Raw genomic sequence first — 25795 nt, forward strand, 5'->3', positions numbered from 1 at the left:
ACTGAAATTTGTGGCATTTCTTCCAAAGAGCCGTGACAGCTTCCAGCCGTACTCCCGGTGAGTCAAATACCAGAAGAACGTGCGAGCGGAGTCAGCGGCTGTAACCACCTCGCCCCGCTGCGGGAGATGGTATCGTGCTGCATCTCCGGGGAGCTGACAGCCATCCACTCCAACACGGCAAGCTAAAAGCAGCGGGAAGTTGAAAAACAGGGCTGGGGTGTGGGGATCTCGGGCTGGGTGCCCGCTGTTGGCCCTGGAGCCTCTCGCTGCTCTCCGCAGCTATGGCTGTGAAAGAAGGCGGCTTCAGAGGGCTGATACGTCCCGGCTGCGCGGCGGGCGGCAGCGGGAGCCCCGTCCCATGTCGGCTGTGGGACCGTCCCGTCCCGTCCCGTCCCGTCCCGGCCGTGCCGCGCGGGGCTGCCCGGGCGGTGCGGGGCGGCGGTGGCGGCGGCCGGCAGGGGGCGCGGGCGGGCGGCGTGGCCGGGGGGGCGGCGCTCGGGCGGGCCGGGCGCTCGGCGGGCGCGGAGCCGCGGCCGTGGCGTGGCGGCTCCGGCGGCTGCAGCTCCGGCCCCGGCAGGAGACAGCGGCAGCGGCTCCAGCTCCGGGAGGAGGCGCTGAGCGCGGCCAGGCAGGTAAGGGGCGGCTGCGGGCGGGGCTGGGCCCCCGCCGGGCAGGTGGGACAGCGCCTGGGGCGCGCCGCCGGGGAGCGCTGTGGCCGGTGCCCCGGTACGCCTGTGCCGTGTCCGCGGTGCTGCGCTTCCCCGGCAGGGGCTCGGCGGAGCAGGCGGGCGGTCGCTGCCGACGCCCGGGGACAGCGGGGGTGCGGCCCGAGCCCGGCTCCGAGAGGGGCGGCGGGAGCGCTGCGGGCGCGGAGCCTCGGCCGGCCCGGCCCGGCCTGGCGGGCGGGGGCTCGGCCGGCGGCCCCTCCGCGGGGCCTCGGGGCGGGTCAGCCCTGCCGCCGGACGGGAGCGGCGCCGGACCCGGCGTGTGCGAGCCCCGCGGTGTGCGAGCCGTGCAGGGCAGGGGCTGGCTGAGCTGGCACGGGCTCGCTCGTCCCCCTGCGAGTCCCCCGTGCAGAGCCTGGCCGGCGTGTGCCCGCCTCGGCTGGCAGCGGGGCTGAGCGGAGCTGCCGCCTGCGCCGGCTGCCGGGACGTGTCATCCATTGTTGGCGGATACTCCGTGGCCGGAGCGGAGTAACTTCGTGAATTCACCTGTTTCCTCATGCCTCTTGTCGTTAGCGTGTCCCATAGCATCCTTTTCATCGCACGTACTTAACCTAGATAATTTTAGCGCCTTGAACAGACTTCTTGTTGTATTTCTGTGCTGCAGGTCCCCGAAAATTAACCCTGAACATTTTGACAAGCATGGACTTCTCATTGGAAGTGTGTTCTGAGATGGACATTGTCTTGGCCTTCGTGCAGAGTGTGGCCCTTAAAAAAAGCACGAAACAAAACTCTGTGACAATGTGTTTTAAAATGCCGGGAAGTAAGGGGTAAACAGTGCATTTGTCAACACTGTAACCTGAATTTCTGGAGTGATCACTTTACATAAAGACTTTGACAGTGGAAATGACAGGGTATGAAAAGCATGTGTAATGACTTTATAAGCCTTTTATTTTGTCTGGCATCATAGTCTCAGATGAGCATCTGAGTACAGATCTTAAATTTTCTCTTCTACAAATTATAAAAAGATATTTTTATGTGGTGAAAAAACCAGTACTGAATAAGTGGCTCTATCTTTGACTAACTGCAAAAGCTGTCACATATAATAAGTTATTGTGCCAGTATTACAATAGTAATGGGATATTAAACCAGCACATTTTGGCAGTAAGTAGCTGTAATGCTTATGCCCTGTTTTGACGTCTCTAGAAGGAGGATTAGCTTAGACAGAATTTGTAGTGGGAGGGTGTGAGTGAGATGAAAAGCAAAAGCTGCTTAATTTTAATCTTCTCAAAAAGGTAACTACAAGTAGTGCACATGGTTAAAACACTTATGCTCTTCTCTCTAATGGCTTTTAATTGTAGTATCTTGAATATGTTATGTAAACTCGGTAGTGCTGAAATACTACTTTGTATAAGATTGAATCCATAGTGAGCAGGCTGCCTGTTCTGGAGCAGAGGGAGCATTGGGGGATAGCAGGGTGTCATAGGAAGGTGTGACAGCTGCAGAACTGTAAAATGGCTTTGGTGTAACTGAGGCTGTGTCTGTACCTTGTGTAGAGGTGTGCCTCGGGTTAGGCTGCAGGCATTTACTTAAATTATTTAATTTTCATCATGGGGAACTTCATTTTCTCTAACAGCTTTCTGTTGTCTTCTGAGCTTTTCTTTGGTCTAGTTTTAGAGATGGGCATCTTGGAGTGAAAAAACACAAAAAGCAATGCTTCATGGTGTGCAAAATCACTGTCCCCCATGAAGTGTGCTTCCTGCAGTGGTTTTACAAGGCAGTGTATATTTTTACACACTTACAATAACCTCCTTAGACAAATAAAACCTAAAGTGTCCTGTGAGGTTTCTTATCTATGTCTTTTTTTATTTTCACTATCTTATAGGAGACCTTTGAAACTAGACTTTGGTTGAATTTTTTGAATGCTTTTACTGATGAAGTTGCAGATACTAAAAAAGAAAAGAAAATTTACATATAAAGGCTTTGTCTCTTAAGTGTGTCTGCATGTTATTGGCCAAAAAAAGAATGATGGATTCATGTGGTTCTAAGTGTGGCTTTTATCTGTATTTATAGTTGGTTCTAGTTGCATATTCTCATCATCTCCCCACAGTTTTATCTTTTGACCAACAATAGCATGTTGGCCATGTTGAAAACCACTGTGAGATATGTTTTGTTCACACGTTCATATGAGCATAGGAATTAAATGTTAAGCCACTTACTAACATATGCTTTATGATTTAGATTTATTATTTATGATGGATGCTACAGAGGAGGTGGTGATACTTTAATTGTTCAAGAGGGTGGAGTCTTCAAGCCTGCCTCTACCAAAAGGATGAAGATGCTCTCTCAAGGAGCTTGAGAGTGTGCACAAAATGCACAGCTATTGCTGTGGCTGTTAAGAGAATCATTTGGTGAAGGAGGTATAAGAAGACCAAAGAAGATGGAGTTTGAAAAAGGGAATGCAGGAAAGTTTTGGGAGTTACTGGTAAGGAGTTACCAATAATGTGCAGGAAATGATGTTGTGGCAGCCCAACTACGCTGTCAGGCACTGGAGCAGCACACACACAAATGTTACCAGACAGAAGCCTCAAGGGTGAGGAAAGAGCTGCTTGAAAAGAACCTCAGTGGTCCAAATGATGGACAAAGAGCATAATTTGGGTCAGAACTGTCCCAGCAGTGCATCACATTTGGGAAGTGTTTGAACATAGCATTTAATCTTGATTCTCTGAGAGAGGGGGGCAGTAAGTGAGTGATGCACTGATTCACTTTCAGAAGGGTGCATTTAAAAAACTCTGGCTTGGGTGGTAAATTATATACAAAAAAGAAAACTTACATTTTGCAGCAAAAAGGGAAAAAATGTCAAATGCTTCGAAGGAGACTTAAATGTGGATTTCATGCAAGATTTTTACTTGTATGGGTTTGAGTGTCATGTAATTCTATGGACTTGTGTTAAAATATTGCAGTACTGATAAAATATTGTGCTTCAAAATGCATATTTTCTTATTTTCTTTGAAATGCTTTTGAAAATGCTTTCCATAGCAGGGAAGGGAAGTGCAGGCCAGTGTATGGTATAAATGACACAGAAACAGAATTGGAAACAGTTGGTCATAAAGCTATGTGAAGGATGATGACGACTGAAGGGTTCTGTAGCAGTTTTCCAGGAGGATAGTAGGAATGCTGTACAGACTGTGACATGCTTCATATTCTGTTAAAATCAGGCTGCAGTTGGTGAATCCCAGAGTGAGTCCCCTGTAGCATGCATTTAGCTTTGCACACTATTTAGGGCAGAAGAATTTGGGAAATTTTCTTGTCTAAAATTTGTAGGGGAGGATACATGAGTCTTGACTTATGCCAATGTAGGAGCATGTGAGGTTTGCCCACATGGCTTGTTTTGTGGCATTGGGTTTAGGTTAGAAATCAAAATTCATGTTCTTGTTTGTCTTGAAAATATTAGATGTTCTCTAATTACAGCTGGGTGAGGCATTTTCTTGTTCAGTGAAGAAATATAAGAGTGGGAAGGTGTACTGTGACAAATGACATTTATGATTCTTTTTAGAAAAACATATAATGCCTGAATCATCAATGTAATGGCTCATGCTAAGCAGCAAGAAAGAACATTTTTTTTGCATTGTGCAAGCTGATAATAGAAACATTTGCCAGGAGGGCTACAAAGGTAGATGGTAAGTGTGTGATCAGGCACTAAATGGTTCTGATGACAGGCAGAGGATTCAGAGCATGATTAACAGGCTATTTCATATTGATTTGAGAAGTAAACTGGGTTTTGAAAAGCTAGACAGCTGGCATATTTCTTAAAAGTAACTGATTTTTGCAAGCTGAAATAATTAGGCTTATTTGTTTGTGCCACATGGTGAACACTTTCAGAACGACTGTCTGGAAATACTAATCAGTGGCTGTTTTTCAGTTGATCCATTCATAGTTTCTACAGCCACCTAAAACTTTAGCATGAACCAAGAATGAAGTCAGCATCCCCCCAGAATTGTCCCATTCATGGTTTCCCTTGTGAAAATATAAAAATAGACAGCACAGTTTTGTGTGAGTGTCTGCAATAATAAATGTCACAGTTACTTGTGCAGTGGAAGTTGCTGTACTGTGCCTTCCTAATGCTGGCAGTGGCTGACAGGGGACCCTGCAGGCAGCTGGTACCCTGTGTGGTTAATCATTGTTTAAAAGGACACAGTAATGCTGGCACTGGTTCTTGCACTTTGCCGTGTATTTCTCATGCTTTATTCACCTTCCCTGCGTCTGTGGTTGTGATGTCTGTTTGTTGATTGCTGCTGAGTCTGAACACAGGCTTGTGTTTCTCTCTGAAGACCTTTGGGTACCTTGATGGGGAACTTCTGTGGGCTGATAAAATGCAAAACCAGCTAAGTAACTAAAGCAACAGAACTGTAGCCAAAGGGCCTTTCCAAGGAAATGCTGGGACATGATGTTTAATGCCAGTGCTGTTTATCTAAACCTATTTTTATTTTTCCTTTTGAAGCAATAACTCTCCTACCTGCACCTGTGTGTTCAGCTGTCTCTATCTGTAAGGTGATGTGTTCCTAGTGGTTATCTGGTGCTGCTGCCATGAGGATCCAGGGAAAAGCCAGGCATGCCCTTTTGCCAGCAGCATGGCATTTTTCCCAGTACATTGCCTGTGTTATTCCCCATTGAGCTCTCTAGCAGCCAGGCAAGTTGGCAGTTGTGCAGAGTGTTGTGGGGAGGAAAGGGCAGGAGAAAATGCTGACTGTGTGCTAATGCATCTTTGTAATAACCATTCTGGGGTTAGATTGCAGAAAGATGACAAAACTGCTGAATAAAGTATGTTTAATCTTTTTTTTACCTCTCCAGTATGAGCTGCAGTGGGTAATTGTGGGATGTGTGGAGAAGCAGAAGTTTTCCATTTGGAACAGAAGTGTCTATCTGCCCTGTAATTTTGAATCCTTCAGTTCTTATGGAAGTGGTTGAATATGGAAGTTTTGGATGACCTGACATATAAAAATAGGATGGAACAGATCTCATGCAGGGCTATAGGTAGAAGAAAAATCTTTTGGCATGAGGGTTAAAATACAGCTTAAACACAAGGACAGGATAGAGTAGAAATGTGATGGGTAATGAAATGAATGTCATCCCTTTCGTCCCTCTTGCACAAACACCTATCAGGTTGTTGCACTGCCATTTTTCACATCTATAATTAAGCTAATTTAGTAAAATGGTGTTTTGCTACCTGGAAAGCTCTCAGTAGTGGCCAAATCAGCAGATGTAAAATGGTGCATTTTAAGGTGAGCTGACAGCTGTAGAGGAATGGCTGGGGCACTGGGTTCAAATTCTGGCAGTTTTCCAGAGGGTGGGGGATGAAGGACCAGGTGAAGATGGGATACAAGACAGGATGGCGAGTGGGCTGAAGAGATAAAGTCCCCCCAAATCTATTCAGTGTGGATACTGTGAGCAAATCAACCTGTGTGAGCCCTGAGGACTGTGGGTGTGTAACTTCCACCAGTAGAATGTGTGAGGTAGGGTATAAACTGACCCAGTATAAGGTCATTTGGGAAAAGATTTGGGAACTCAGATCACATTCTGAAATCCAAATCTAACCTGAGTGGAAGAGCTGACAAGCAGTGAAAAATACTGTCCTTAATACTGACATCATCTTGAACATTATATTGGATAAATTTGACTCAGTGTGGGAAAATAAGCATTTTTCTGTGTTTATGAGCTTTCTTCACTGGTCTGTTTATTCAACTTGACTTCCCGGGTTGATCACAACTAGCTTTGAATGCATCCCTGCAATGTTTACTTTCAAAATTGCCAGAAGAAGGTATTTGCCTCAGGACACAACCCCTGGGGCAGAGGGAGGCAGATTCCTGCTCAGAGAAAACACATGCACAGGGGAGTGTTACAATATTATAGCAGGAAGTGGAGTTGTTCAAACAGTTAAAACTATAAAAAGTAAAACCTTAACTTGAAAACAAACCCTAAAAATCATTTAACAATTCAAGCAGGTTGACTGCTTTGTCCTTATGTGCTTTTTGGAACTGTGATGTTATCTGATCAGCCACTGGCTGTGATCTGGGGGTGATTAGGATCTATGCTTAGAGTTATGAGCATATGGTATATGAGTTTAAAATAATTACATTCTGGTGCTGCTTTTTAAGAATTATTTAATTTTCTCTATGTTCTAGAATGGTTTTGCTGCCAGTTAATACTCAGTTCTGTCCCAGAGCCATCAAAATCATATGGTTTCCTTCAAGTTTCATAATAATGTTAAAAAAGAGTTACTCAATTTCCTTTAAGGAAGTAAAAGAACTTCCTTTGGTTATTTTTTTTTTACTTTCTCTGCAGTTCAGAATCTTGTATGACCTATTGCATATCAAAAGGAGTAGGAATATGGGGACATTCCTGAAGTGGATAACAGAGAGTTGGGCTTGTGACAGATTTTCCTGATATTAAAATTTGGTTCAAGCAGAGCCTCCAAAGTGATGTGCTGGACTGGTGGGTTGGTATTTACTTGAAGTTTTATAAGACTTCTACACAGTAGTGTAGGACATTGATCTTATTTCCAGCCAAAAAAGAGGTAATCAAAGCCAGATCAAAACACTTACTGAAAAGTTTATGTGAGCTGAAGAATCTGTTGAACTGAGGGTTTACATAGACCAAAAGAAATTGAAGTTAAGGACACTTACCTCCTTGAAGTATTTAATGATCTCATACATTTGCTGTTCAGATGAGTAAACCATGTGAGACCTATAAAGTCATAGTTGGAAAACCAAAGGCCGAAGTGTGGAGACTTTGAACAATTCATAAAAGGAATATGAAAATAAGAGAAGAGGTTTTAAGCTAGCAAAGGAGCTGCAGTGGTTCTTCAATACTTAGGATTTGGGTATGCCATGAAGAATGACTTTTTAAAAAGGGGAATGTCTTGTGATCCATCGTTATTTTGAACTCTTTTGAAAGCTTTGTAATTTGACAGGTTTTATTATAGATTAGATTTTATTGGTAGACTGTAGCACAGCAGTGAAGCTCTCAGTGGTTTGAGGGAAGCAGTCCGTGCTGTATCATGTTGTGTCCAAAATGCGCCTTCAGATTCAAGCCCACGTCCCTGTGCAGGGATTGTGCTGCACTCCGAGCCCTTAGAGCAGCGCTGGTCGTGCCAGACAGACATCTCTGCTGAAGGAGCTCACAGGTTCCTGTGGCTGCTCTGTGGAGTTTTCCCTGTGTGCTTTCCATGATGTGGAGCAGAACTCAGGTGCAGAGCTTCCTACCTGGGCTCTGAGCCCCCAGAGTGAAGTGATACATGGCATCAGTGGCTCCAAGTATGAGACAAAAGGGAGAGAATGTGTGAGCTGGCAAGTGTGAATTCTGCTGCTGACGCTGTTTTGTCCTCTGGTCTAAACAGCTGTCTCAATTGGTGAGAAAGTAGAACTTAAAGGGGTCTGCAGACAGCTTGGAGTAAACATTCTGTAATTGTTCCTATGTGCAGCCCTGCTTTTTCTCTTTGTTTACTGTCAGAGCTAATTTAGACTTTTGTTGAGTTCCTCCAGGCAGGTGCATGTCATCCCTGTGTCCTGGCTGATGGGAACACTGGATATTCTATGTAAATAGACCAGGGAAACTGGTAGGAGCAAAAATGCCTTTGCTGTCAGGATGCTGCCAGAGGCTGGGCATGAAGGCAGCAAGCTGTCTGCAAGCTGAGTCTCTAAAGGGAGAGTGTTCTGGGAGAAAAGGAGACTAAATTCATAGTGGTTTTATTTATTTATTTTTAATGAAAGGATGTGCAGGACATGGAAATAATATTTAAATTGCAACTGTGGAGAACTTCTCTCACATATGCTGATAATTTTAGGATAGCAAAGAGCATGGGGAAGGAAAAGAGTGTTCTAGGCTAATGATTTCATCCCCAAAGAATCAGATATTTATAGTACCTTATATTTTGAAACTATGGTTTTCTTAATCTCTAAATTAGTTAATGTATTTACTCATATTTTTCTTACTAATAGTTCTAGGAACCATTAATTGTATAGAAACTGCAGTACTGATCCCATTTAGTGACTTCATGTCAGAAATTATTGTACTTGGTCCTAAAAAAACCCGTTTTGATATTCAAGTGTTTATAAGGGTATTTACAACTCACAATTATGGTATTTCTTCCCAAAGTACTTGTTTGAATTTTCAGAAGCATTTGGTTTTAGAAGTGTCCTTGGAAGGCGATTAGTGGTCAGAGTACAGGGAGGTAAGCTGACACACCTAAATGGTTTACTGTACAGGGGTGAAAAAACCAATTAAAATCCAACACTTGCTGATCTTCTCATGCTTTTTTTAACAGTTCCCATGCTTTTTTTTTACTCAGTTATATTTGTTCAAGATAAGGTGGGCATCATTTAATCAGAAAATTGATGTAAGCGTAAGGAAATTCTGGAAACTCAGAGGTTTTTGGCTGCAGAATAAGTCATCTTGCAATACTGTGAAACTCAGAAAGGATAGTTCTAATGTTGTCATGTTATACTGCATTAACTATAACATTAATGCACAAAACTTGAACATTGGTGTCTGCATGGCTGTGTTTATTGCCCAGTTTCAGGAGATTCATAGACTGGTAGGTTTTAAGTTCAATAAAACAAATACATTCTCAAGGACTTAGACTGGCAAAATCAAATGCAAACCTAAACTATGCAAACGTGTTCTGCTCACATCTCTTAGCATCTGGTATCTGAAAGAAGGCAGCTCCCAATGGTGGCTGAGTAGGACAGAACTGAAAAGAAGGGAGCAGCCCTCTGAAGGATGTAAGCTGAAGGTGGCTTTTCCAGCATTTCCAGTTAAAACTTTACGAGAGTCCTGCTCAAACTTGAAAGCTGCTTAGGACAAAGAGGTGTTTAAAATGCTCACCGGTTCGTCTGCTTGTGCACTTGGAGGTTTAAAAGCTCAGGTTTTGGAGTCAAGGGAACCTTGTGTTTCGAGAGCAGTGGATTATTTTTGACAGCCTGGCTGATGGTCCCTTCATCACCTCTGTGTGCTCAGCACTCGTCAGTGTCCGTGCTTATTAAATCCAGGGGTAAATCTGCTGCACAGGGAAAGTGAGTGCTGTACAGAGAGGCAGAATTGTTCAGGTAAGATCTGTTTGATCCTATGGCTTGTATGAAGTGAGAACTTATGCTGCTTGCTTGAAACACTGGGCAATACTGCTGGGCCATTGCAATAGCTTTTGCACTTTGCAGGACCAGCTGTGCAGTTATGAGAGTTTTAGAATTGAGTAGGTAAGGGTGGAAACAGAAGACAAGAAAAATTTAGATGTGGACATTTTAATGTGCTAAATATATTAAACTTCAGCATCTTAGCTGTTTTTCTTTTAAAATCAGATACTTATTGGTAAAATGTTAAGTTATTAAAAAATAAAATTATCTTATAAGTAACTATTAGTTTTTCATACTAACATGTAGCCATGCTCAATTGGACAGGCACTGTTTCTTGCTGTTTCCATGAGTTACTTGTGGAGTGGTACACGTAGCCTTTTTTATCATGGCTTTTTTTTATCTTCAGTTAGATATTGGGGGTTTTCTTGTTTGTGTGTTTTTTTGTTTCATGAGGCTGCTGACCTGTTTGTACTTTTGGCTGAGTTTTATGTCCTGTGGTCACTTACTTCCAGCTTCACTCATGGGGTGGGTGGGCTAACACGAATAACACTGTTGCAGTAGAGACCCACACGACATGACACTCCAAGATTCATGGGTGATAGCAAATTTTAGTGTTTTCAGCTTGCTTTTATAGGGTTTTCAAGAAACCTTGCATTTGGTTGACTACAGTTTTGTTCCCACCCATCCCACTGGCCAACAGCTGCCTGTGTTCAAGCTCACTTGGGGCTGGCTGGCATCTGTTGTTTGCATTTGAATCTCTCAGTGCCTTCTTCATAGACATGTTTACTTCTTTTCCTTTAATGGCATAGGCTGGTCGAGTTATGGTCAGGATTACTTATGACAGTGAGGTCACCAGGCCAGCTGCTGGTCATCACATAACGCTACTGAGCAGGTTTTATTTAATATTTTCCAGTGATTTTACTGGCTGGTTTTACTCTTTTTATAAATGCATTTATTTGCACCAAGTGTTGTGACCTATTTTTCTTAAATGGTATTTTTAAAAAAAAGTATATTTCTTGTCTTTTTTTCCAATGGGAAAACGGAGAATTGTGCTGAACAGTGTCACAGATGCTGTGTTACTTTGTGATGCTGTGCAAACTGCACCCTCAGTGTTACAGGGATCATATGTCCAATTTGAATTGCTGCTGCTGCAATGGCTGCAGGGGTTTGTGAGGGTTTCCTCACCGTGACAATTACAAGCATCAGTAACTAAGCAGGTCATGCTGACCAGGGAATTGGTTCTGCTATGTGTTCCTATTTCCACTCTGTTCTGGTTCTTGCCGTGGATCTTTATAGCACTGGTCAATTTGGTCAGAAAATCCCAGCCACTATTTTGCATTCCTGCAAAAAAAATGCAAATTGCTTGAAGTGCCAAAGAAAAGGTTTGACTTGAGCCATTTGCTGACACAAATGTTTTCTGTAGTTGCTAATTCAAGAGTATGAACTCACTGTCTGAAGTTGTCTGGGGGCTGGACTTGTGAGTAGATGAAAAATGTGCCTGGTAGTCTGCTGCCCAATGGCTGGGGAGTGATTGGAGGAGCATCTCGAGTTAAAGTGAAAGTCAAGGCAGAACTTTTCGTTATAATTGTATCAGGAACTGTCAATTGCATTTCAGAGCCCTTCAAAACAGGCATTGTTCAAAAAATAAGCCTACAGATGCAGATGAAAAGCAGAAGATATCAAAAAGTAATGATGGTTAAAATCTCTTATGCAATGTAGAGATATCAGACTAGTGGCTCAGTCCCTGTGTTATTCTGTGACCTTTTGTAAAACTATCGACAAATGTTACTCCAAATCAACTTTTTGTTGTCTGTGGGCTTTTTGTTCTCCTACACTCTATAAGCTTGCTCTAAAATACACTTTTTCTCTGTCTTTGGCACATAGTTATGTACAGACTGAGCACTACCTTCCTTTTGGGGCAAAGTCACCATTTGTCTTTCCTGATATTTTTGTTGTGACCACTTCTGCTCACTTGTGTTTCAGTAGACAATGTCATTTTCATGCAGCACATCAGATAAATACAATAATTTTATTGAAGCAGACTTTGAAGAGTACTATTGATTATTTATGGAGACATGCTGTTTTAATCAAGTAAGTTCATTTAAGCTGTCATGGTGAGTCAGTATAATTCCGTGCTTATGCTTCATGCTGGAGAATAGGTTTGTATTATAGATGGATGCTGGTGATTTAGAAGATGTAACAGCATCAGTCAATTGGCACAGGAGTTTGGCAGTGCTGGTTTAGTGTCGCTTCTAATCTCACAAGTGCTTTGAAAGCATTGATGTGAAGTTATTTTCAGGGCCTGGCTTAAAGAGAAGAAGTTTAGTCAGTTAAGAAATGCCTTGTCTCTAGTTTGCTGGTGCTGCCGGGGGAGGTTCTGTGTGACACCCTCCAGTGCTGAGCAGAATGTGGGTTAGTGCTGCCAGCTGCTCTGCTCCAGCTTTGTGCCTCGCCTGGGCTCCAGGCTGGCTTGGCTGCCTCTCTCCCAGCATTTCTAGGTAGTTACTGATTTTTCCTGACTCTCTGTCCTGGCCTTCAAACATAAGGCTGTTTTTACCTTTGTGTGAGCATGCAATAACACCTTACAGCAGCACTTGTGTGAGATTAGGTAAGTACTGAGGGTGCTCAAGTGCTGTGAGTCATTCTGGCATGTTTTGATGAGTTGAGATTTTGGATCGTTTTCAAAAGGAGAAGTTACATTCTGTGGATAGGTATGTAGGTAGGTATGCTGGAAAAGGTGACCTTTTACTTACCTGCATTTCAATGTAGGATGCTTTATTAATGACTATCCTTATGAATTTCTAAACTGTTTAAGTGTGTCACATTTAAAATTAGAGTGACTGAAATGTTTGGAGTTGTATAGGTTATCTTTATCAAGTACTGCATTCATAGAAGCAGAATTGTGCACTTGTTTAAGTTGGAAAAGGTCAAGTCCAACCACTGCCAAACCCACCACCAAACCCTGTCCCTGAGCACCACATCCACAGGTCTGTTAAATCCTTGCAGGGATGGTGCCTCCACCACTGCCCTGGGCAGCCTGTTCCAGTTCTTGACAGCCCTTCCTTCTGAAAAAAGAAATACTTCCTGATACCTAATCTAAACCTCCCTGTCTCAGAGATGAGCATCAATCACTGCATTTTGGGCACACGTCAGAAGCTGCTGCTCCTGGCACTGAGTTGCACCTCGGTGTGGTGCTCACTCCCCTTCCTAAGCACTGAGTGCTTCCTTGGCTCTGACCCGCAGAGCCAGGGCCATTCCTGCAGCCCAGCGAGGTGCTGCTGTCAGCTCCCGGTGGAATTGCCCTTTGTGAGCTCATGGTGGGAAGATGCTGAGGCTGGGCCAGGACCTGCTCTCTGTCTTGGGTAAAGAGAGGAAGATCAGCAGTGCCCAAATGTCAGGTTAGCAGAGGATGCTCTGCCATGCTCTTGCTCTGTAATAGTCTCTCCTGAGCACCCCAAATGTGTTTTGCTCTGTGGTTTCCTGTTTTGTTTCATCTGCATGTAAGAAGAGTTTTGTGGGAAGATGAGGTTGCTTTGCTTTCATTTCCCCCTCCTCCAGCCTTAGTTTTATCTTTTTTTAGCTTACCAGTGCTCGCTTCAGTGAGTGCTCACAATACTTACTGTATTGCTAAGTGCCTTCACTTAACAATATAATACAATATAAACAATATAAACAATATAAACAATAATAACAGTATGTGCTGGCCAAGTGCAGCTCTGCCCTGGGAGCACCTTGTGTGCCAGCCTGGGGGAGCAGAGGCTTCAGGACTCAGTGTCACATGCCTTCACCTGATTCCCTGCAGCTTCTTGCCATGGAGGAGCTGATGGCAAATTGTGTTGACAGGCTTTTAATTAACAGCTTCTCAGCAGGAGCTGTTCCTAGTCTTCATAAGTCGCAACAGAGCAACTTTTAATTTGTTAGCAAGCCAAAGTGTATTCAAAAGCAATATCTTTCCACTTTGTAATTTCTTGAATGATGCCTTTCACACTCAATGTTTTAAAGCTTCTGATATTGCAATTAAGGCTTAAAGCTCATTAAGCTTACTCACGAAAACATTTTGCTAACATGAAGTGTGCAAGATCTCCTATTTTTCAGACTTGAATTTTTTTCTTTTTTGTGGCAGCTTTATTTTATGCAACAACAGTATTAATCTGTGTAGACTGTGCACAAGACCTCTTGTTCCTGCGATTTTACCTTCTCTCCTCCCTGCTAAATCTATTTTTTGCTTTTTCCTGTGGTTCCTTCTGTTGTCCCATCTGTTGGGTTGAACTGCTTTATTCTCTCCTGGTGTTTGACATACACTAATCCTTTTACCTTCTATCCTTCACAGCTCTGTTAAGTTGCAGTGGTGTAGTTCAGTTTTGCTTCTGCCTGCCTTTCACTAGGATGTTCTAGGATGAGCTATGATTTTTTGAAATTGAGAACTGTTAAAAAATGTTCCTTCCAGCTTTCCCTTTCCCTCTCTTTTTACTTTATTACTGCTTGCACATGCCATTTATGGTACTGTTGGCATTTGGGAAAAATACTGTAATGGCTCTGGTTTCTTGCTTCTCCAGATCTTTCCCTTTTTCCACAGTTTCCAAAAGCTATAAAGGTAACTGTCCAAGTAAAATGAGATGGAAAGACCTCAGTCCTGCAAAATGTATATGTATAATGGATTTCACTTACTGCAATCACACAACTTTTTTCAAAACCAACTCTAGTGGATAAAATAAGTTCAGTGCTTCCTGAGACGTTTTCAAATACTATTAAGAAAATTAATTGGGGGGGGGGGAAGGGGGCAGTGTAGAAAAATCAGAAATTTGAGGTTATGGTTTTATCAGCACTCAGATCTTGCTAAGATAGTTTTTAAAGTCCAAAAGAGTTTTGGTAAGCAAATATATATTAATTACGTGTGTATGTAAAACCTGTCATTCTCAAAAGCAGGAAAAATCAAGAGAGGCCTCTTTCTGTGAGGACAGAAGTTCTGGGGCAAAAAGAAATGGTGGAAGGGAAAAAAGTTATTTTCTGTCAACATATTTGAATGTTCTGTCATAAACAGAACTCAGTTCAAAGGATCTGGGAATCTCGGAAGATTTCTTTCAAGACTAACCAATTTCCTGCAATACACTGTCAGTGCTAGGAGGAGGCATCTCTTGCACATAAGAGCAGCTGCTGTTTAAAAAAGAAAAAAAAGGCATGTAGGGGGGGAGAGCAACCCCCTCTCAATCCCTTATATAGAGCAATTTTCCACAGGAAAACGTACATCTGTGAAAACAGGGCTCTTCAGCAAATTCTGTACTCGTCAGAATGTCATTTTGCAAGGAAAAGTGTGTTTGGATGTTTTCAGGAGAAGGCTTGGGTTTTTGTATTTTTATTTTTGTGATGCGTAATGACTGCTGGGGCTTTATTACTTTTTTGTTTACTGTGTAGTGGTATTGACAGCTTTTCTTACTCTTTATTATCTTAAGAATTGTGAATGTGAGTATTAACCCTGCGTTAGCAGGAGCAAGCTTAATTTTATGGCCAATGGAAATCTTTTTTATTTACCTGAAAGTTTTGTTGTGGAAATACATTTAATCCTATTGTTAGGGTGAAGGCAGCTTCTCCATTTTGTTGTTGCCAGTTTGAATTGCCTGGTGTGCTTGCCTTTAAAGAATAACTGATGCTTCCACATCTGAAATACATATTTGCCACTGTTTTGTTGTTTGCAGGAACCACAGATATCTGAAGATGAAACCATGAAGAGCAAGCAGAGTGAATAATAATGCTTTTCCGAAACCGTTTTCTGTTCTTGCTGGCCTTGGCAGCCTTATTAGCCTTTTTGAGCCTCAGTCTGCAATTCTGTAAGTGTCCTCATGCTTTGTTTTCCACATACAGTGGTCTATAGGTGTGTTTAAAAATGACCATGATTAGATGCTGTTTAAGCACCCTTTCTTTATTGAAATACTTGGGGTTTGTTTTGGGGTTTTTTGTTTGTTTGTAAGGATTTTCATTTGTTTGTTTTCCAAAAAAGTAAGAAACATAGTTTTGTGTGCCATCTAGGAGTCTATGCAATCTAGAGGGTTCAGGCTATTTTACTTAAAAAAAAAAAAAAAATTAAAAAAATCTGCATTTTGTAGTGCAGTTAAGTAATTAAATGTGATTGAATCCTTCCATGAAAGTAGACAAACCACATTGGAGTGAAAACTCCTGCAATTCCTATTTATATTGCATCAGACCAGATGGGGTTGAGGAAACTGCTCTGAGAGGTTTAAGTGCTGGAATTTCTGATTTGTACCCTCACATCAGGAAACTTCACACAGTTGGATTGTTCATCAGAAGTGGTTGGTTTGTTTAAGAACAGATAAATTGTGTTGAGCTTCAGATGAATTTATCATGGGTCAGAGCAGAGGGCCCTCACATGCTGATGACTGAGCAGGATGTGGTGCTGAAGGCAGGGCAGTGCAGGTGACACCTGAGCACTGTGCCCGATTATCGCCTGCTTCAGGAGAGAGAACATCTCCTGGGTAAAGCCATGCTCTGTGTAATGTGGTCGGCACTAATGCACAGCAGTGGAGTGACTTGCTGTTAGAAGGCAGGTGAAAGGACACGTCCATAGGATAGGATAACATTCTTTGTTGTTGTTGTTGTCATCTTTCATTGTTTAATGAGCACACTCCTTCTGGGACATTTACACTATGCTTTTTTCTGCATAGTGTAAAAACCCCCAAAACCCAAAAGATTGTCTTAGCATTACAATGTGGCTTTTGCACATGGCAGACAACTTAAAAAAAGTGAGGGCGAGAAGCTGAGAGAAACTTTGTGGTTTTCTGGTGTTATTTTTGTGTGCCTAAACTCATTAGCTTGTAATAAAGTGACCTGTGGCTCTGAATTGCTTTTTCATCCTCCTCTGGACACAAGCCAGGGGGTCTGATTGCAGCTTGTTTGCCCCTCAGGCTCGTTAGAGCCGTGCCCTTCATGTTGTAGGGTTGGTTATGAATTGTGCATAGGGTGAATATCCTAGAGGAGCTGCAGTTGAAACATGAAACTGAATTGTTAACTAAAATGAGTTTTATTTAGAGATGAGGAGGTAGGCATTTAGCAGAGTGAATCACATTTCATCTGAAGATAAAATTATTTTCTACTTAATTAGAATATAACATTTCTGCTAGAGATAAGGATGTTTGAGAGGTGCTTTAAAAAGCATGTAAGCTGCAGCAGGCAGCCCCGTGGAGCTCAGTGCCAATACCAACACTGATACAGAAACCTTTACATAGTGAGAGCTGCAGTACAGTCCACTGGGATCCAGCACATTCAGCTAGCCTGATACTTCAACTTCTACCAGCTTCAGGATGTGGAGCAATTAGTCCAACATTGGAGCAAAGATCATCTGCACAGCAAAACCAAAACTCTCAGATCACCTTGTGCTTCTAGGTGAGCTGTGCCAGCTGAGCAGCCTGCAGCTCAGCAGCTTCAGATGAGTTACCAGTGCTGTCACTTGTTGCTTTCTTTATTAGAACTTTGTCACATCGTCATCAGTGTCTGCTTCTGTCAGGAAACGCTGTTTTTTCACACCCTCAGACTTTTTAACTTTGGATTTGGTGAGTAGGGCTTTTCTCAGCATTCTTTACCACCAAAATTAACATGAACTCCTCCTTCTCCATCCAGCACTTACAACTTATTTGCAAATAGGGTAAAATTTGAGCTATTTTACCCCCACTTAGGCAGAGCATCCTGCTAGAGGCCCCTCAAGACAGATTCTGAGGTCTGGAACAATTCCCCAGCGGAGCTGGTGCAGGGTCTGGAGCAGAAGTTGGGGGAGCTGGGAGTGTTTAGCCTGAGGAAAAGGAGCTTGGGGACATTTTATAACTACCCAAAAAGAACAAGGGTGGGATGTACAAGGATTGTACAAGGTGGGGATCAGTCTCTTCTCCCAGGTAACAAGTGATAGGACAAGAGGAAACAGTCTCAAGTTGTGTCAGGGGAGGTTTATATCGATATTAGGAAAAATGCCTTCACCAAAAGGGTGGTTTGGCATTGGAACAGGCTGCTCAGGGCAGTGGTGGAGCCACCATTCCTGGAGGGATTTCAAAGACAGGTAGAAAGGTGCTTGGGGTCATGGTTTAGTGGTGAACACTGTGGTGCTGGGTTAATGCTTGGTTGATCTTAGAGGTCTTTTCCAACCTAAATGATTCTATGATAATATGATTTAATGGAATGAAAAGGAGTGTTTATATATTTAGACCCAGAAAAAATGCCCAAGCCAGTGATTTATTTTGTTTTGTTAGAAGGGAGGTACCTCCTGAAGCATTTGGAGTGGAAATGAATGTTTTATCCTGTTGTGAGATTGTGAATCTCTATTAGCAAGCAGTGCACAGCTTTGTGGAGGAGGGTTGGTAATTTGAAAATATGCTACTGCTTTTCTGAGCATGGAATGTTGAAAATGTCTGTTCCTTTCTGTGATAAATTTGTTTATAAAAGCAAAACAGTAACACTGAAAGTGTAATTAGACAAGTGGTACCTATCTTCTTATTTTAAACTTCTACTTTAGAGCAGAGTGTAACTCCTGTAAATGCTTGGTATTTTATGCCTCTTATCCACATGTGGAACTGTGGCATTTGAGGACTTGTGAATTGTAGCTGACTCTGAAGCAAAGGGAGTAGTAAAGGCCAAGCTCAGCTGATTTTCCATAGGTTCTGACTCAATATTGCAAACAGCCTGCACTGGGATGGCTGACAAGGTCACAGTCTGGCTCATGCTTCAAACAGAAAAGGATGCTGGTTTATTTGAATATAACGTGCTGGGAAGGATCTGGAACTGCTTTATGAGCAGTGGTTTCTGCAGCCACGATGAAGTGGAGGTGATGGGTGCTCGTGTCAGCAGTCCTAGTAAGTCTGGCTTTGCTTGTAAGACAAACTCCTCAGGCAGTTGTTTCAGAGCTAATAGTTGTCACATCTTGAGTTTAGATGCAAGGAGAAAAACTTTGGGGAAAACAACCAGTGTAGGACCTCAGAATCTTCAGTGTTGGTAGGCTGGGGATGGACCCAGGATTGATAGAAAACTCTGTCCCCTCTTATGATGTTTGGTTGTTCTTGGTCCCGTTCTCTTCTCTTGTGGTTTCTGAGTTCTGTAGTCTGCTTTCCTGTGTTGTTCTCACCACAAGGCTGGTTCTTTATGTGGATACTAACAGTTCAACTCACAGGATAAATCATGGAGAAAGTTTCCTCCAAAGTCTCTCTCAACAGCCCTGAGAGCTGGAAGTATTGTGTCTCACCAGCAGTTTCAGTGGATGGACGGGGACCATGGAGGGCTCCAGGTCAGAAGCTGCCTCAGAGCTCTGTCCCAGGGCTGTGGCAGGCAGCTCTTGGAGCAGTCGGTGTGTGTTTGTCACATGGTGTGTGCTGGCTTGGCTGGCTGCATCAAACGCCAGCTGCATCTTCATCTCCTTGTCCTGGTAGGAGACAGGTGAGCAGATTGCTGCACAGCTGGAGACTTTTTAAACTGTAATAGTCATTCTTCAAGGTGATGTGATGCTGTGGGTGCTGTAAGACACACTCCTTCCTGCCAGGGTCCTCTGTCCTGTACATTTTGGGCAATGGGGCACTTGGCTGGTTCTGTGGATGATCTTTGTCTGCCCATGGGGCTGGCTGCTTTCCTGGGAATTTCACAAGGACCAGTAGGGTAAGGAAACTTTCTTCAGGAAGTCCTGCTGTTTTCAAGCTCTGTGTATTTATTGAGATAAATAATGCCACAGGTTTTTCTTTTTTTCTGAACATACCTGCTGGATGATGGGAGAAATGCATTTGAGACACACTTGAAAATTTACTAGAATATTCTAATGCCTATTCATAGTTTTGTCAGGTTTGGTTACCATTTCTAGTAGGCACATAGAAGACCTTTAACGAGGAGTTTATACTTGCTGAAAACATACAAGTCTTAACAGTTCTAGGCATCTTTAATATAATTGTGTGGCCTTGGAAGCAAAAGGCTGGGGCCAGATATGCCCTCAAGTTCAGTTTGGTTATTAATGCATTGTACAGACTTAAACCTGGAGCAATCAGCAATAGAGGGAACCTCTCTTGAATTGCAAATGCCACTGGATTTTGTACATGTTTGAATTTTTAAATAGTGTAGGAAAATGACAATGTTAAAAGTTAACATAAAAAATGTTTCACTGCTGGCTAGAGGAATACTCTGATGTCTCTAATGGATAATTATATCAATGGAAAGCTTTTGTTTGGGAAACCCATTGGCTAGGGAAACTGGTTGACTTCCAAACCAAATATGACTTGCAGATTAAAGTTTTATTAGGAATTGTCATTGTTTGACTCTTGTTTTATGTTTGTAGCCAGACCTATAGAAAAGAGTGGGGAAGTATTTTTCTTATGTGTTTATCATTCCACACATGTTTTTATTTTTCTCCTCTTCGTTTATGTAAATGGTCATGATTGTAAAACAATTTAAAACTTCATCATTAGAGACAAAAGGAGAGCTGGTTTTGATAGACTTGTCAGCTAAGGCTGTTCTAAAATGTAATTATGTTGCTTTTATCTAAAGTTTTCAGTGTTTGGTTTTGTCAGAAAAAATGCAGAATGGAAAAATGACCTGTGCTAGACTGTGGGCTGTGTTTTTGTCTGTAAATGCTATCTGTAATGCTGTTGACTAAAAATGGGCAGTTTCCTTCTGTACAAACACAGAGAATATATATAGGGATACTTCATTCTTTTTTTACCAGAAGAAGAGATTGCAGTGGCTGAGGTCTTTGTTCCTGTTCTGTGCTGTGTAACACGCCTGGAGCGGTGCAAAGGGGAGGTAAATGCAGTGGCTGGGGACAATTCCTGCAGTTAGGGACAGAGGATGGCAGTGAACCTACATCCAAAGGATGTGTCAGAATCCAGCTGTGGTCCTGCAGCCTCAGACTAAGGAGATAAGACAGAATTTAGGATCCTGTTCATGTTAATTGCATTGCTTAGCCCTTAGGTCAGCTCAGGAGCAGGAGTTTTCAAGTTGGCCTGAAGAGCAGCTTTCTTTTTCCTCCAAAGATTGGTACCTGAGAACCCAATTACTGGGCAAACACAGGCCTTTCATTACATTAGAAACATCTGTAACTGGCAGCAGAAGCCTCAAGGTGGGTCTCCTCAGGATGTTTAAAACATTTATCTGTGAGTTTCCCTGAATAAACCAAATGCAAAGAGAGTTTAATAGCTATCTGTTAGAATACCATGTGTAAAATATGCTTGACAATGATTTTTTTTGCTCTGTAATCAAAGGAAGGTAAATTAATTTTTTTCAATGAAGTAAATATTTCTGTTTTACTTTGTTTTTTAGTTTTTTTTTTTTCTATTTACTGAAAGTGTAAGGAAAAAGTAACAGTCAAGAGAGGAGGACTAAAATGATAGTGGGAAAGCATCCATTTTTACAGGGGTGCTTTTTATAACCCTGTGGCTGACATCAATTCCAGACTGTCCTTCTGAAGACCCTGGCTCTCAGGCAGGTCTTGCCCATGGAGCTTCTCTTCTGGTTTAGAGTTTGTTTTCCTACATATTTTGATACTTGGATCAGTGGCTTAGGCTTGCCTTTTGATAAAAAAGAATTTTGGTGACTGCCACTGCTTTTTAGGATGTTGGCCACTGCCCCAGCAGGGTGCTTGTTCCTGTGTAAAGTTTGGAGAGTTGTTTTATGTTTTTTCTGGAGTTTTTCAAAAATACTTTTTCTGCCTTTATGGGTCATGCTTGGGTGTTGGTGTATCAGCATGCCTGGAAGTGACATTTTGCTGTTCCAGCAAAATTTCCCTCTACTTTCTGCACTGGAGGTTTTTGGTTTTAAAGATGAGTCACAGGAAACAGAAATCTAGATTTTTCCACACAGAAAAGCGGTAGAGTTTTATTTTGCTGGCTTGAGCTTTGCCAGCAGCTCTTAATTTCTGCACTGAGGTGTTTGGGGTTTAGCCTGAGATCCTCACCATGGCTTCTGCAGCCCCTGCTGGGAGCCAGAGCCTGGGGCAGGGGCTGCTTGGGTGGGTATTGCATTTTGCTGCTGAATACAAGTAACTATATTTAAAAAGAGCCACAGCTTTAGAATTCTTGATGTAGAGAACTTGATTTGTCATGTGTTACCAGCATATGAAATTAAAAGGAGAGCAGATATCTTCCTTCATGAATTTTGCCTTCAAGCTCATAAGCATGGCAGATTTTCCACTCATGAGAAGTCTCTCTGGGTTCTGTTTTTTAGAAGTGCTAATTTAATCTGAATTTAAGATTAAAGGGAAAAACAACCCACAAATAATAAATTCAAGGCTCTGTACATTTTAGCAGCGAATGAAGAGGACTAACTGTAAATACAGACGTTTTTGTTAAAGTTCCTTTTAATGTTTGTAACTGGAGTTTTAAATAACATTTTTGTGATTTTTCAAAAGTGGTGCTGTAATGCATAAATCCACAAAATGAACCCCCTGAAGGGAAAAGAGACATGATGAATGCTTGAGAATGTCCCATAGTATCAATCTTATTTTGTCCTACAAAAATAGAGCAATCATTTCAAAATAGTTGCTTTAAATGTAGGTCAGGTTAAATCGCTTGAGACAGGATTTGACCAACAGAAGTTACTTGTCAGGCTACAGAACTTCATAATTCTTATTTAAATATGTATTCTGACTTTATCTGTGGTGGTTAGTTGGACTGTATTTTAGGACAATTAATATGAAGTGTTAAAGCACGTTTGAAGGCTACTGTACAGATGATTCTGTAGCAGTAGGTCAGGTGATTTATTTATTTACATATTAGCAAATTCTGTTTAGTCGTTAAACCAGTTCTCTGCTCTTCCTTTTTCACAGCTCTTGAAAGCTGAGTCAGGCTGCCTTACAGGTCATTGCAGGCATGTTTTATATGGCATGTCTGTCTTTTAAATCCAATAAAATTATTCCTAGGATTTTTCCATATGTTACTTGTATACCAAGCTAAACTGTGTTTTAACAACTGAAACACTGTTTTTAAATTTGGATATTCACCCTATTTTTTTGTAGAAATAGCAAAAAGAGAATGTTGTTTCCAATGAGCAGCTGTTGCATTCTGTATAAATAGTGAGTCAGGGTTAGCTCACACAGGTGAAACCTGCACAACATAAAGGCTCAATTCTCACAAGAGCCTGGCCCCTCTGTGTGGGGTTTGCATTCTAGCTCTTGTTTGGGGTTTTCAGGGTAGCAGATTGCAGGGCCCAGTCCCCCAGCCCTGACTGCCAGGGCTCTCTGGGGATGGGCTCTGGGCTTTGCTTACCTGTGGGTGAGCCAGCAAAGGCAGAGCTCACCTGTGTCTGCTTCTGCCCTCCCTGCTGAGTGTTCCTGTTGGGGCTGGCTGGGCACTGGGCAGGGATTCTAATCCTTGAAGGTTTGCTCTTTCCATAAGCAACTTGTCAGCTGCTCATCCCCTTGCTACAGGGCTGCCTTCCCATGTACTTCTGCTTTTCTCATGTTACAGAGATGATGGCATCAAAACAATACCTGGATGTCTTAAGCTGAGAAGCAAACAGCCTAAAACTCTGCTTTGTTTTAGGAGGAGCCTTTTGTTAATCTTTCGCTGACCACTCTGATTTTTGAACAGTTTCCTGATAATTCGCAGTCATTCACACTTTTATTAGCTTTATCTCTCTTACTTTTCTTTTGCCAGAGCATTTAGGACAATGTTATCTATAAATTGCAAATGAGTTAATCATACTTTAATAATTTGCTGTCCTTTGTTTGAAATTTGGATTCTGCATCTTCATCAGAGAAGGTTCTGACCCAAATTCCCCTTCTCTCCTTGTTCAATGAGCAGAGTTTCAACAGGACAGTACCAGGAAAACTACCTTAATGTCACTGTTGTACTTTCCCTATTTTTAGGCCATGTGCAGTCTTCTGAAAAGCATGGAGGGCTACTTAAACTTTGTGTTTGATGATAGATTTGTTTCTCTGAGCTGTGCTTTATGCTTGCCTTAATCCCCACTGTGCTGCTGCAAATTGAGTTGAAAACCATTGGGGTTTATGGATGTGCTGTGTATCTGAAAGAGAGATGCTTAATATGCTTCATACAGTTGTTCATGTTTCTTCTTAGTCCTTTTAATTTTTCTTTTGCAAGTTGTCTTTCAGGTAGTTTTGTTCTTTTATCTGTACTTTTAGTGGGATCTCATTGCTGAAATGATACAGTGACTGGCTTAATCCAAAGTGTCTTGTCACTTGAGTTGTGAAGGTTTATGAAAAATGTATTCTGTGTTCTTGGGCATGTGGAGTTTCTGTGATTAATAAAGTGTCTCCAGCTCTACTGATTTTAAAGATTTTAATGCCTACAGGCATTTTTTATTGCCTTTTGTTTCTTCTAATAAGAGTAATCTCTGTTCCCAAAATTAGTTCCCTTTTTCGCTTTTCAAAGCTCACTCTCAGAGAGAAAAGCAGTGCTTGTACATAGTAAATGCCACTGTGGATTGGTTTAAATGAGTCAGAGTCTAAGTAGTTTGTATTTAAAAGACTGGGGCTTTTGTGGACTTGCTGCAGTGAAATATGAAGTCTTGTAAAATGGAAGTGATCTCCCTTCATTACTTTTGTGAGATGCTTGGATTAAAAGAGCTGGAAACGTATGTGGGGTAATTTTGTGTTTACCAACTGTGCATATTAATGCTGAATGAAGACAAGAAATAAGATTCACTGTCTTCCCCTAAGCTGTTTTATGGCAGGAGTCCCAAAGATACCAATAATTCTCTGATCCAGAGGGCACTGTTCTGAATTCCTGAGATTAATGACTGTCATGGAAGGCTTCCCCAGCACAAAAATCTGTCAGGTTCTACTGTATTAAAAGTGTTGTTTTGAGATTTGCTGCTGACAAATCCATGGCAGCTTTCTGTGCCTCGGCCTGGTGTTGACAAGGACAAACAAGTGAGCTGGCTTGGCTTGGGTAAGCAGTGGCATATGGTGTTGAGATGACTTCCCTGAGCAGGTCAGTTTGTGGACAGAAAGCAGTTGGGATTAGATGTGAAACAGAAAAGTGCTAATTTAATGCAGTAGTGAAAATATTGATTTGAATTTGTAAGGCTTTTTATGTTGGAAGGACAGTGCTCTAGAGAAGTGCCAGATGTCTGTGGATTGTGTCTGACTGATGACATTAACATATGAAGCAGTTGGTGCCCTGTGCCTGTGCTGAGGCTGTGGCTGAGCTGCAGACATCACAAAGGTGATGTGTCAGCCTTTGGGCTGGCAGCGCTTGGGTCTCTGCCTCCAGCCAGGGGTGTGACAGAGATGTTGCAGAGAAGGCAGGAAGGTGACCAGAAGATGCCTTTACCAGTGAGCTGATGTAGTTTTTGCAGCCCAAAAGCTTCTGCCTTGGTGTTTTGACGCCAGGGGAACAATACTTGTGAAGATGTGGTGGGCAGAGCTAAGGTGTGATTTTATTTCTTTGTTTTTCCTGTGTATTTTGGGATTCCTGTTTCAACAGCTGGATGTTCTAGTACACGTCCTAATGACAGTTGACTTGAACATCAGAGGACATTCTGAGTATTTTGGGAGGAGTCTGGGGAGAGCTCTAAGGAAAAGAGTCACCTAGGATGATAGAAAAGAGTAGTGCATGCTTCCCCTGTGTGCAGGGAGCACTCAGGGCTGTAGAGGGCTCATGTCAGCAACAGAACAGAGCAAGTCTTGAACTCTGCTTTATGGGGCATATTTTTGTGTCATGCCCAGCTGCTGTAGATGAAAGGATCACTGAAGCCTGAAGATTTGTAGCCCGTGTTCCTGAGGAAATACTTTTTGCTGTGTGTTCTTCTGCTATTCTGAATCATCTTGGCTGCTATGTTCGTGTTCAGTTCACATATGAAATCTGCCAAGCATCTTTTTTTCAGTAATGTTGCAATCACTGCTGCACAGCTTCCCACTCCAGTATTTGTGGGAATCACACAGAACAAAAAGAAAAAACAAACAAAACCAAACAAACCAACCCCAAACTAAAAGCAAAGATCTCTACCCACCGGAAAAGGATGGCAGAGGCATTCAGTACAGTCTGTGTCAGTGTAGAGCAGTTCATCTTTATT

At 42.3% G+C, this 25795-nt stretch overlaps 1 protein-coding gene across 4 annotated transcripts in view; it reads left to right on the forward strand.

The window, feature by feature from the left end:
- Positions 1–500: 500 nt before the first annotated feature.
- Positions 501–25795, forward strand: part of PXYLP1 (2-phosphoxylose phosphatase 1) — a 46929-nt gene continuing 21634 nt past the window's right edge. Inside the window, exons 1-3 of one of the 4 annotated variants that reach the window (XM_088170701.1) lie at positions 565–632; positions 1330–3147; positions 15484–15615. In XM_088170701.1, the coding sequence (XP_088026827.1) occupies positions 15537–15615 (79 nt within the window). In that variant the 5' untranslated portion in view covers positions 565–632; positions 1330–3147; positions 15484–15536. Of the gene's footprint in view, positions 633–1329; positions 3148–10093; positions 15616–25795 lie in introns of those variants that run through there. The other 3 variants (XM_014879578.2, XM_014879577.2, XM_088170700.1) reach the window with 3 other exon arrangements.

Source organism: Sturnus vulgaris, chromosome 10, assembly GCF_052056855.1.
Source record: "Sturnus vulgaris isolate bStuVul1 chromosome 10, bStuVul1.hap1, whole genome shotgun sequence".
In the NCBI taxonomy this organism is placed as follows: Eukaryota; Metazoa; Chordata; class Aves; order Passeriformes; family Sturnidae; genus Sturnus; species Sturnus vulgaris.